Source organism: Mercenaria mercenaria, unplaced genomic scaffold (genome assembly GCF_021730395.1).
Source record: "Mercenaria mercenaria strain notata unplaced genomic scaffold, MADL_Memer_1 contig_4760, whole genome shotgun sequence".
NCBI classification, from domain to species: domain Eukaryota; kingdom Metazoa; phylum Mollusca; class Bivalvia; order Venerida; family Veneridae; genus Mercenaria; species Mercenaria mercenaria.
This window is the reverse complement of record NW_026463013.1, coordinates 14,383-26,192: the sequence shown is the minus strand read 5'-3', so window position 1 is coordinate 26,192 and position 11,810 is coordinate 14,383. Positions and strand designations below refer to the sequence as shown.

The 11,810-nt window shown below is 34.3% G+C and overlaps 1 protein-coding gene across 1 annotated transcript; it reads right to left on the bottom strand.

Annotated features, from left to right (window-relative positions):
• Positions 1-4,832: 4,832 nt before the first annotated feature.
• Positions 4,833-10,387, bottom strand: LOC128554152 (uncharacterized). The gene is made up of 3 exons (XM_053535400.1): positions 7,853-10,387; positions 6,114-6,408; positions 4,833-5,872 (listed from the first exon to the last, which is right to left on the bottom strand). The coding sequence occupies exons 1-3, from the start codon at positions 8,700-8,702 to the stop codon at positions 5,620-5,622; spliced, it is 1,398 nt and encodes a 465-aa protein (XP_053391375.1). The 5' UTR covers positions 8,703-10,387; the 3' UTR covers positions 4,833-5,619.
• Between the last annotated feature and the right edge of the window lie 1,423 nt (positions 10,388-11,810).

The window sequence follows — 11,810 nt, the reverse complement described above, 5'->3', positions numbered from 1 at the left end:
AATTCCTATTCAAGTACACATGAAAATGCATTTTATGTTCCCACTAGTCGACTGGTCGACTTTATCCCGAACACTCTTCGGTAGCATGCCAGAGGATGTAAGATTGAATCCACGGTACTATTATAATTCCTTTCAGAAGACAAGTAAATAGGGTTCTTTTCTGCCCCGCTGTCCTATCTTTTGCTTTGTTGCAGGGGTCCATGGTGTTGTCTTATTACCCCAGAACCACTGATCAGCTGCCTATCTTCCTCTAGATGCACCAACTGCGCTACCTGCGGCCATTGCTCAGTGAATCTGAGCACACCAATGCACCTTCCTGTAATTCTTTTGCTCTGTTTGTTCCGGACATTGTAGGTTTCCCAATGATTATCTGAAATTTGATAATATAGATTTAGATACACAAATGTATGATCCATCCCAAACAGTGTATGTTGAATATTCTAGTATGAAACTAAAGAATCATAACAAGTATTACGATGTCAAACAGAAAATGTGCATTTCATGGAAATTATTTGAAATTGAGGGAGTATATATTTCCATAATTTTACTTTCTGCATATCATATCATGTTCTCATGTTATAACAGTTACTAATTTGACTAAAGTACATCTCCTGTTACGCTTTGGATCTGAAGACGTGCTATTATTGGCCTCGTTCTGACGACACTTCCGCTAGCCAATCAGAAGGCTTACTTACAACATTTTATAAGAACAAAAAATCCATATTTAGCTTGGGTTTGTCATATTTACAATTCTTATGAAGTAAAGTGTCGGTTAGCTCTGTAAGCGAGGGGTCCCGGGTTCGAGCCCAATAGCAATATTGCAAATCAAATATATACAGAAGACGAATGTGAATGGGTCATTCTCAGATCTTTGTTTAGAAGATCAAGTACTTTAGTCAGATTGTGACATTTACAGAATCCCTTTAGTGGGGGAGGGGGTCAGGGGGATGAGCACCAATCAATTTTATGTTCAAATGTTATTACACACACTGATAAATGTACTTTATCCTTTCAAAATCATCTAAAGCTAATTTGATTTTTGGAATAAAATGATGAGTTATTGTCATCAATTTGTCAGCGTGGATGTTGCCAGGCTAAGTTTTCTGTTTAGCTCAGCTTTTCTCCTGAACTATCAAAACTATTGGTTTAAAAGTTGCAACACTAAGTCTTGATTACAGCGGTCAAATTTAGCAACATTTTCTTCGAGCTAAAAGTAGATAGTGCACTGTTTTGTTCACTAGCTAAAATGAAAATATACTGGCTAATGTTTACCAATAATATTTAATTACTTTATTAATATTTTACTGGCCAAAACCTACTGATTAATCTCTGTAAGTAGCCAGTCAAGAAACAATCCATAAGTTTAAAATAGCTAGTGCCATTTGTATCCACTTACAAGCTAAAGTCAAAGCCTTCCATGTTAACTGGATGCAAGCTGCAATCATGCATTGTATCAGAGTTGTGTTGAACAATGAAATATCTTTATAAACATAAATGATTACATTCCTTTCATGCAGATAAAATGTATACCTGCAGAGCAAATTTTATTAAACCTTTGAAGACATTTGCTTGGTACATTTCGTTTGTATATTATTGACTTGCTGAAATTAGCTAGTACATTCCAAGCCCACTAACTATTCTCAAGTTCCGCTAGCATTTAGCTTGTATACTTGTCTAAATTTGAACCTTGTGATCATCGTCATAATGTTAGTCTGTACAACAAGCCTGCTTTTTGCAGAATTTATATCCCATTTTAGACAAAGAAAATATCATAAAAACACAGAGGTAGGACAAGATTTCTATTATACGAGACAAAAAAGAGAAAGAATGTTCAAACTTGAAGTTATTATATCATTACTTAAAGTTAGGTATGAAGGAATGTGACCAATCACTTATGTACATTTTTGTTTATATTTTTGCCTTTTTTATACATTTTGTAATTGTGAATTTTAGGTACATGTACCTGCAACAATATCTTTTTATCATATTTTTAACCTTAGCCTGCTTAATATCTAAAATTGGAATGGTCCATCAATCAGTGAGGTGTTGATATAAAATGTACTGCCTAAATAGCGCACTAATCAGGACAGTTATTTAATAATAACAATAATAATAAAGACTTTATTTATAAATTTTAACTTTGGACCTTGATCATTTTGATAAATGATAACATTCATTTTATGAAGAAAAATGTGTAACTTCAAAACAATTAAATTCTATTAAAGCTATTAAGACATCTGTTTGTTATATTATTGGCTAGCTGAAATTAGCTAGTACATTTCAAACCCACTAGCTATTTTAAATTCCACTAGCATTTAGCTTGTATGGTTGTCTAAATTTGAACCCTGAGTAAATAATTGCCCATTTTTGGCTGGCTTCTTATCAAACGTGCAACCATGTGCCTTATAATTGTCACGTCAGAAACAAAAAAATGTTTTATAATAATTTCAGCCTTCTTTGATAAATAGGAAAATGAATAGGGTAGTGTTGTAATAACTGATACTTCAATGAAAATTTCCATTTCAGATTTGTATTGGGACTTCTGGCATACCTCATCGAAGCTGGCGTATTCAAGAAGGTAAAATTATCGTTCGTTATGGTAGGCCGCACCCACGAGGACATTGACCAAATTTTCAGCAGGTGCGTATATTTCATCCAGTCAATGCAGCAGGGCAGAACAGCTGCCATAGTACTGAAAATTTAATTAAATTAACACAAATGAAAATGAACTGTTACATCATTAGAAGTTATATGAAATTTTTATTGAAATAATTGGACTAAATGCTGTCTCAGTAAGGTTAACTATTATGCCAAATATGATCAATCTTCTTATTAATGTCAAAATTTTGGTCAAGACAAACAAATCTAGTGCACGCATGCAAAAATATACACCAACGATCCGACTGGACAAAAATGTGTTCCCTTCTGCTAGTGGGCCTGACAAAAGCACAGTTTAAAAACAAACAACAAGAGGGCCATGATGGCCCTATATCGGTCATCTGATCAATACTAATTAAGATGAGTATTGAACTCTGTATCAAACATTATACATGTGGTCCAAATCTTTCTGCTGAAGCTTCAAAAACAAGAAAGAAGGTCAGTAGGTCAGGGCTAAGAACATTAAAGATTAGTATTGAAATCTTTATTGAAAGTTACTGACGTGGTCCAAATTTCTATGCTGTCAAGTTCGATGTGCAAAACTGTATATGTCATCCAAATTTCAAGGCTGTATCTTAAAAAACAAAAATTTAGGTCAGAAGATCAAGGTCACAGTAAAGTGAACCCCTAATTACTTGGGGTCACCAGGTAATTATAATTAAACAGTCTAGGAAGTATGATCAGATAATTTCTGAAGTATATTTTCCTATATAACTCATATAGAAGTGACCCCCGGGGTAGGGCCTCTTTTCACCCCAGGGGCATAATTTGAACAATTTTGATGGTTTTGTGCTTTCAGACAAGAAGATTTTTAAAGTTTTTTTCTTATATAAGTCTACATAAACCATGTAACCCACGGGGCGGGGCCATATTTGACCCTAGGGGTATAATTTGAACAGTCTTGGTAGAGAACCATTATATGATGATACATACCAAATATCAAAGCCCTGGGCTCTGTGGTTTTGGACAAGAAGATTTGTTTTGGAATTACATTCTTTGAACAATTTTGAAAGTTCATTCCTTTGAAGTTTGGTGTAATTCTGCCCAGTGGTTTTCAAGAAGACACACGACGCACGACGGACACTGAGCGGTCACAAAAGCTCACCATGAGCCTTTGGCTCAGGTGAGCTAAAGAAACAATAATAATAATAAAAAGGACGGCCATAATGGCCTTAGATTGTAGATTTCAATTAACAATTTTAGTAGAGGGTCACACATGAAAAGTTATAGTTAAGCAATGTTTATGTTTATGATATTTTATTGTTCTGACAAAAATGGCACAAGCTATTTTAAGGTAATAGAAAATATTTTTGTTTATGACTTGCTACTAACAGAGATCAATCAGAAAATTTTGGTCAGGAAAATATTAATAGTCTAAGAGTAATTAAATATTATTAGCTTTAGCCGGTAGCTTTTCAAACAGTGATCAAAAAGGGCAGTAGCTAATTTCAGCTAGTACAAACTATTGTTAAATTTGACTCCTGTTACTGAATGAAGTCCAGGATATAAAGTCATTGTTGCATGTTATTATCAAAATTATATATCTCATTAATTTAGTTGTTCTTAATTGAAATTGTTATTCTGATGCCTGTTTATTAAATCACTTGGGCCTTGCCCTCTTCATAATGTGATTTCTTTGCATCTGATCTCTATACAGTGATTTCATTAAATTATTTAAAATGAAATAAGCTGCTGTAAATTGTAAGAATGATTTCTTCAGTTTATTGTATTATTATATTTGAGCCGTTCTCCAGCAAAACCGGGCTTAATGACATTTTTTTCGATTTTTAGGTTTTGACATTTTCCAATTTATCAAGCTTTAACAAGTATGACTGTGAAAACCGTTTTATTCTATGTAAATAAGTTTTTTATTTATAGAGTTTTAAAGTTACATGGTGCTATGTGCAGGAACGTCAAAAATGCGCTGTTATGACGTCGTGATAACGTCGTAAAGAGCTTTATAAAATGTGTTTCGGTGTCAGTTATAATTACTATTCAACATTATTCTGCAGGCTATAACTATAGGAGAAAACATTTCTTCTGTCAAAATAAACGTCTTATTCAGTATAAGATACATATATGGTAATTCGTCTTTCGTTTTGATATACATGTAGATCTAGTGATCATTGCGATTTTAAAGTAACTAACCCCCAGTTTTCCAAGATATTTTCAACATATTCATTTTCACCAAGTTTGAAATAAAATGAATATGTAACATTGAAAAAATGATAAAGTTGGTGAAAAGAAGAAGTAAATATCCGTAAAAACACAAAAATAATGTATTTGTTTACATTATTTGAAAAGCGTTGCAACGGTTTACTACTGTTTTCACAATATATTTTGTCATTCATAAGGACATCTTTGACAAATTCATATCTCAATTAGTTTGTGCCACTAACAACTTTCAGAATAAACACATACTGATTTTTGAAAGAAAAATATTTTCGTCAAAAATGTGTGGGTTAGTCCCTTTCAAAACATGGGAGTAAAACTTAATTGTATATAAAATTCTTGCGTCTCATCGATTTTGCCCTTTCAAGAAACAATGTCTGTCTAGTTTCACATTTATTTAACATTATATTTAAACATATTGTTATAATAACAACGTAAATATAACAGCAAAAATTAAATAATTACTAATTACTAATCGTTTTAGTCAAGACGTACCAGTACATATGAGCCCCGACCCGAGAAAATGTGTCTTCGGGAATCTTCGTGAATTTCCGGAAAGTGTTTATTTAGGCTGTCCTAAGCATAAATACACCTGAAAATTGCATCTTCAGGTAGAATATGCCTTCTTTGACGTAACAACGAACAGTGTGGGCCCTGATCGTACTGCGCGGATGCGCATGTTGATCCGGGTCCACGCTGGTCGCAAAGCCTCGAAGATTCCCGAAGGCACATTTTACCGTGACGCGGCTCATATATATTCCAATTCAAGTGTCTACAAATGTCAAACAACTACTGATCACTAGGCGCTGGGCACGTGCTATCCTGGTGCATTGGGCGTACATAAGGTCTGACGGCCTTATAAAGGTAATCCTGGCGTTCTCGTGTAAGTCCATGGGCAGGGATAACTGTTGGTAAGTCGTCTGCTGGAAATACACGATCCTGAGACCGCAGCACGTTTACAGTCGTTTCATCTGTGTCTCTGTTCTCTTTCACAGTTACTACACCAGGTTTGTCAGAAGACATCTTGAAGTACTGGTACTTCCTGCATGAAGAAGAAAATGAAGTATTCATCGAAAACAAATAATGCTTTGCTTTTTATATGTATACAGCTTTGCAATAAATTACTTATTCTGTAACGCACTCTTGTGCAACGTGATTACCATTACCTAGCATTTTTGGACAAAATCAGTACAAATTATTTTTTTTTTTTTTGCAAAATAAGCCTTTCGTTGATACAGCTTGCTTCTATGGACACAAGTGGCTTTGTAAAATATCATAGTTACCTTATCCCACGCATTGGTTTAATAACAGGTCCCAAGAACGATTTCCAGTCACGCCATTGCCAAGCAGGATATCGAACAGCTTCATTTGTAGCAGACGACATATCAACAACGTGTTGCAACTGAACAAGGGAATCACAATCGGTGCGCCGGTAAAGCTTCTTTAAAGAAGCAAATCCACTGTCAACAAGGCAGCGTGCATGGCCAGGAATCTGCATATGATATTCGATCTCCCGGTGTCTTCCTGTCATGACACGCCACATGAAATATCCAATCACATACTGATTCTTGTTCTGGCCTGGAAATAATAAAGCAAAGAAAACTTCAGTGCATGGAAATAAGTTTTTATTTACATTAATGCACGTTTGCTTAAGGCTTCAACGGTTGAACAGAATGTTATTTTTAGTAGTGCAAATCATTAATTATTAATGAAAGTCAATTTGGTATGTTCAAAACTTAAATTGCAACATCAATTACCGTGAATACGGTGGCACAGAGGTGACATAGATGTTTTTTATATTAATACGTGCGCACGTAATAACTAATACGTGCGCACGTACTAGTACAAAAAACATCATCGCACATACTATTAAAAACATCTTCGTACGTATAAAGTAATACATCTTCGTACGTATCAAGTAATACGTGCGCACGTACTAGTACAAAACACATCATCGTACATACTATAAAAAAACATCTTCGTACGTATAAAGTAATACGTGCGCACGTACTAGTACAAAAAAATCATCGCACATACTATAAAAAAACATCTTCGTACGTATAAAGTAATACGTGCGCACGTACTAGTACAAAAAATATTATCGCACATACTATAAAAAACATCTTAGTACGAATAAGTAATACGTGCGCACGTACTAGTATAAAAACATTGTCGTACGTATATATAAAGTAATACGTGCGCACGTAAAAGGTTTTACGTGCGCACGTATTAGTTTATGCGTAGGTAGATGTTTTTTTATAAACTAGTAAGTGCGCACGTAAAATATTTTACGTGCGCACGTAAAACATTTTACGTGCGCACGTATTACTTCATAGTTCATACGTAAGAAGATGTTTTTTATAGTATGTGCGATGATGCTTTTCGTACTAGTACGTGCGCACGTATTACTTTATACGTACGAAGATGTTTTTATAGTATGTGCGATGATGCTTTTTGTACTAGTACGTGCGCACGTATTACTTTATACGTACGAAGATGTTTTTATAGTATGTGCGATGATGTTTTTTGTACTAGTACGTGCGAAGATGTATTACTTTATACGTACGAAGATGTTTTTACAGTATGTGCGATGATGCTTTTTGTACTAGTACGTGCGCACGTATTACTTTATATGTACGAAGATGTTTTTATAGTATGTGCGATGATATTTGTTGTACTAGTACGTGCGCACGTATTACTTTATACGTACGAAGATGTTTTTATAGTATGTGCGATGATGTTTTTTGTACTAGTACGTGCGCACGTATTAGTTATTACGTGCGCACGTATTAATATAAAAAATCATCTATGTCACCTCTGTGCCACCGTACGTGAATAAAGCATTATCAATCTAATTAGTATAGCTTTATAAGACCTAAGTGAATCATTGAAAACTGTAGCTCTACTGTTTATTGAAAAGTGGTTATAAACTTTTTCTTCACATAGATTTAAATGCGTTTATTCCTTTAATATTGTTTTATTATTACCGATATTCGCGTACTGATATGTAAAACAATCTCACCTGGACAATTATCAGCATGCATGGCACACTTTGTTTCCCCAGTACTATACGAATTCATGGCATAATCTATCATGGATATAACTGCATTCGGCCCATGTGTTGACGTTCCATCTTTCCCAATAGTTTCGTTTTCATCTATTAGAAAGTTCAACTGTTTAGGCATTCCATCGATCCGAAAACCAAAAATCTGCACTTTTCTCAGAGTGAGAAAATACAAGGGGCCCATTTGTCTGGAATGGTGAGGGATACTAACATTCTGGCAAAAGTCAAACGTGTAATGTACGTACTTTTCCAGGTTTTCATTTTGGTAGGACTCTTTTGCCATTTTAATGCAGTCATTATAGACTTGCCTCTCTTTTTGTGCATCTATCACATGATTCTGAAAGTTGCTTGTTGATTGTATCTTTTCCTCCTCCGTAACTGAATCCACAATGGCCTTTCTCATCTTTTCACACGTGGCACACACGTCATCTCGTGGAGTAGCAATCCTAATATGTGGCAAACAATGTGTCCATATATTACAAAACGTGGAATACTTCACAGAACGACAGGGTGGTTCTAACTGCGCGCACATGTTCACATATTTTTCATGTAAATTCATCTTTGTTGTTTCACTTGTGAGATAAATTGGTGCTATATTGTCGCCACCTCGTGGTGCTGCAGGCTGTGGCATACCATAGTCATCTGCATAATTAGATACAAATTGCACCAATCTTTTAATGTCCTCAAAAACGAGTGATTTTGCCGTTTTCCTTCCAGTATTTCCGTGTATCCTTGGAGCAACACCATTCTTATTCACATGTGTCATAATGTTCTGTAGACTGTGTTTTCCAATGTCAAAAACAAGCATAAAAGTCTTTCTACACACAAACTTGCCTTGGAATTTGAAGTCATGCCTAAATCTAACACGTTTCCTCCCTTTTTTGTGTTTTCTTTGTCTCTGCTATCAGCCAATGTTGCCATTATGTACATTTCCTTATCTTGTTTTTCCATTTCTCTAATATTTAGAATATGTCCGTGCAACTCATCTATTTCAAAACAGGCATGACAGTTTCTTTGGCAACCACAACCAACTGACTTAAATTGTCTTACCCTAATCAAATCCGGGTCAGATTGAGCCAACGATGGCGATGTCCTATTTTCATCGTTCTCGTTGCTAGATTCCTCACTTTCATCAGAATGGCTAGCTGGTAAACTATCCAGATACTGCCTTACTCTTTGGTCAACATCTGCTACACGGCCCAACTCAATATGTTCATCGAAATCACTTTCCTCTCCATCACTGTAATCACTCATCTGTGAGACACATGGGTAGCACTCGGGGTCCGCCCAAAATGTTCGGAAAACAAACTCTCCAGCTCCTGAAAAATGATTGAATATTTTTCAATGTGTTTTATTTCTTTGGACAAAAGTGATAATTTGGTGCAATAAGCAAGGAATTGTAAATCAATCTAGTCGCAATCTTTATTTCTCTTCTACTGTATCGTTCAAGAACTTGATGCAAGATTTATAATTCACCATAATACTGTTTTCCTATACAGAGAGTTATAGTGCTTATAGAGAAATGTAATTTCGGATGATAAAAGAATGACTTCAATTTAGATTCTAAATGACGAGCCAATCTATATCCAAAAATGGTAAATTATTTAAATTCATTCATTGAGTTTTTTTTTAAAAATTCTCGTTCTAGAAAGACATTTTTTCGAATAATAGAAATATCGTAATTTTATTGAGTAAAAAAAAAAAGAATTAAAAACAAATTCCTCTTTCAGGTTTCGAACCCACGCCTGTCTGACTACCAAAAAGAAACACTATAAGTACAAGCGCCTTAGACCGCTCGTCCACTAAATTAGTAGATGCAACTGAACCGATTTTTATTATATATCAACCATAATATATCGTAAGGCAGCTACGGCCCGCTTAAATTTTTGCTTTTTACATTTTTTTTTATTTTTTGTATGTTTGCCGTGCCAATTGATCTCAACAACATATAAGCTGGTGTCTTTGTATGAAAAATAAATCTCTCAGATTGCGTCGAGCGTTTAACGGAAACTTGACGATGCAATTTATGTAGTGGGTGGGGACACGGGGAATCGTAGAAATCTGATGTAGATCGAGATGCTTTACGCTAAATCATGAGAAAAAACTCTAAATAGATATATCTAGCGAGACAAAATTATATTTTCTTCCTTTCTTAGGTCTTCATCTTTGAGCTTTTGTCGGGTTTTCTGATACCGACTTTCTGAGGTCACCTCTGTCTCAAAAGATTTAAGTAAACAAATGTAAACACATTTCTAAAATGCACAAAGCAATGCACAAATCATTATTAGTGAACTATTGGTTTAGAAGAAAACTCTTACCTCTAACTCCTCATCCATATTTAATTATCATTAACTAGATCTATCCAAAAACAAGAAAACAATCGATTAATTTACACACGTGTTGTTTGTTAACTTTCTGAAAAGTTGATGACGCACTGTGTTGATGACGTCAACCTTTAAACTGGAATTTCCAAATAACGTCACGAACGTCAATAAGCCCAAGTTTCCAAGTTTTATTATTAAATTCTCAGTATGTACATGAGATTCACATTCTAATAAATAACAATAATAATAAAGACACATGATCAATAGAGGACAACTCTTATTCAAAAAAGTGAAGGAATCATAATTGGGGTTGTGTTCAAAATCAATACAGTAATTTATTACACATCATATCAAATTTAGTAATTAAGATCCAACATTTGGTTCTATTTTTAGTGCCTCGTTACCTATTCTATAATTAGAAGTTTTAATTACCTCATCATCCATCATTGGCTAGGTTTTTGATTGGTCAGATTAATTGCACGCGCTTAGAACTGTGTAGCATAATGACCATAAATATGTTACTAGGTCAGACATTTGAGTTATTGTGTCATAATCATTGACCGTGAGAATTTTGAGAAAAGCATGCGTTATTTACTTTTAAAATCCCTCACACGTGGTCTGCCGGTAAAAACTTTGTTCCGTGATTAAATGGGGATCAAATGAGTGTCACCAAATGGTGTTAATGTGGACAGGGATGTTAATTAATAGAATTCCCAGCAGATGTGTCATTTCTATGTGGAATTTATATTTAAAATCTATGGAAAAAAAAAAGCATTCTCAATTGGAATTTTACCAGAGCTTTACAGTATGTCAGCATGCGTACTATCAAGAAGGGGTAAGTTACATATTTTCTCTTTAGTTTAATAGATCTATACCAATTTATATTATACAAAATTGGCTTTAGCATGCTAGTATACCATATTATGCATTTTGATGTCAAGTACTGGTGACATACCCTTGACCGAAAACGAAATCACAAGGGCACATCTGACTTGATTGTCGGCAGAATTGGTTGGATTTTTTTTTCTTTCTCAGACCTATAATCATCATTTGTTTGTGAATATTCTTTTCAAATAGATCTAGTAACTGTAAAGTTCTAAAAAAAATATATATATATATATTAATATTTGAAACAGCAGTTTTGTTACAAGTGTCAACAAAAGTCTATATAGAAGCAAGAAAAAGACAAACAAAATATTAGGTCTTTTTGGGAAGATTACTATTAGCTACATAGTAAAATATAAAGATGGAATCTACTTCCTTCAGATCTCTGAATAACTGTTGTCCTGTATATTCTATCAAATATATGCATGAAACAGGTGTAGACACAATAATTTTATTGGTGTTGACAATCCATAAAGATTAACATGTAAATTAACATGTCAGTTTTGTAACAAATATTTTAGACTTATAAATATTTCAATTTGGTTAAGTACCTTTTTGAAATAAATTCTGTGGAGTATGTACTACATGTCCTTTAATATTGTAACAAATGTTTTTAAACAAATCAAGTATTGCATTTTGAATGAGTAATCTACATACCACATGTCAAATGTTGTAACAAGCATGTTTAAACAAGTAGAATTATTTCA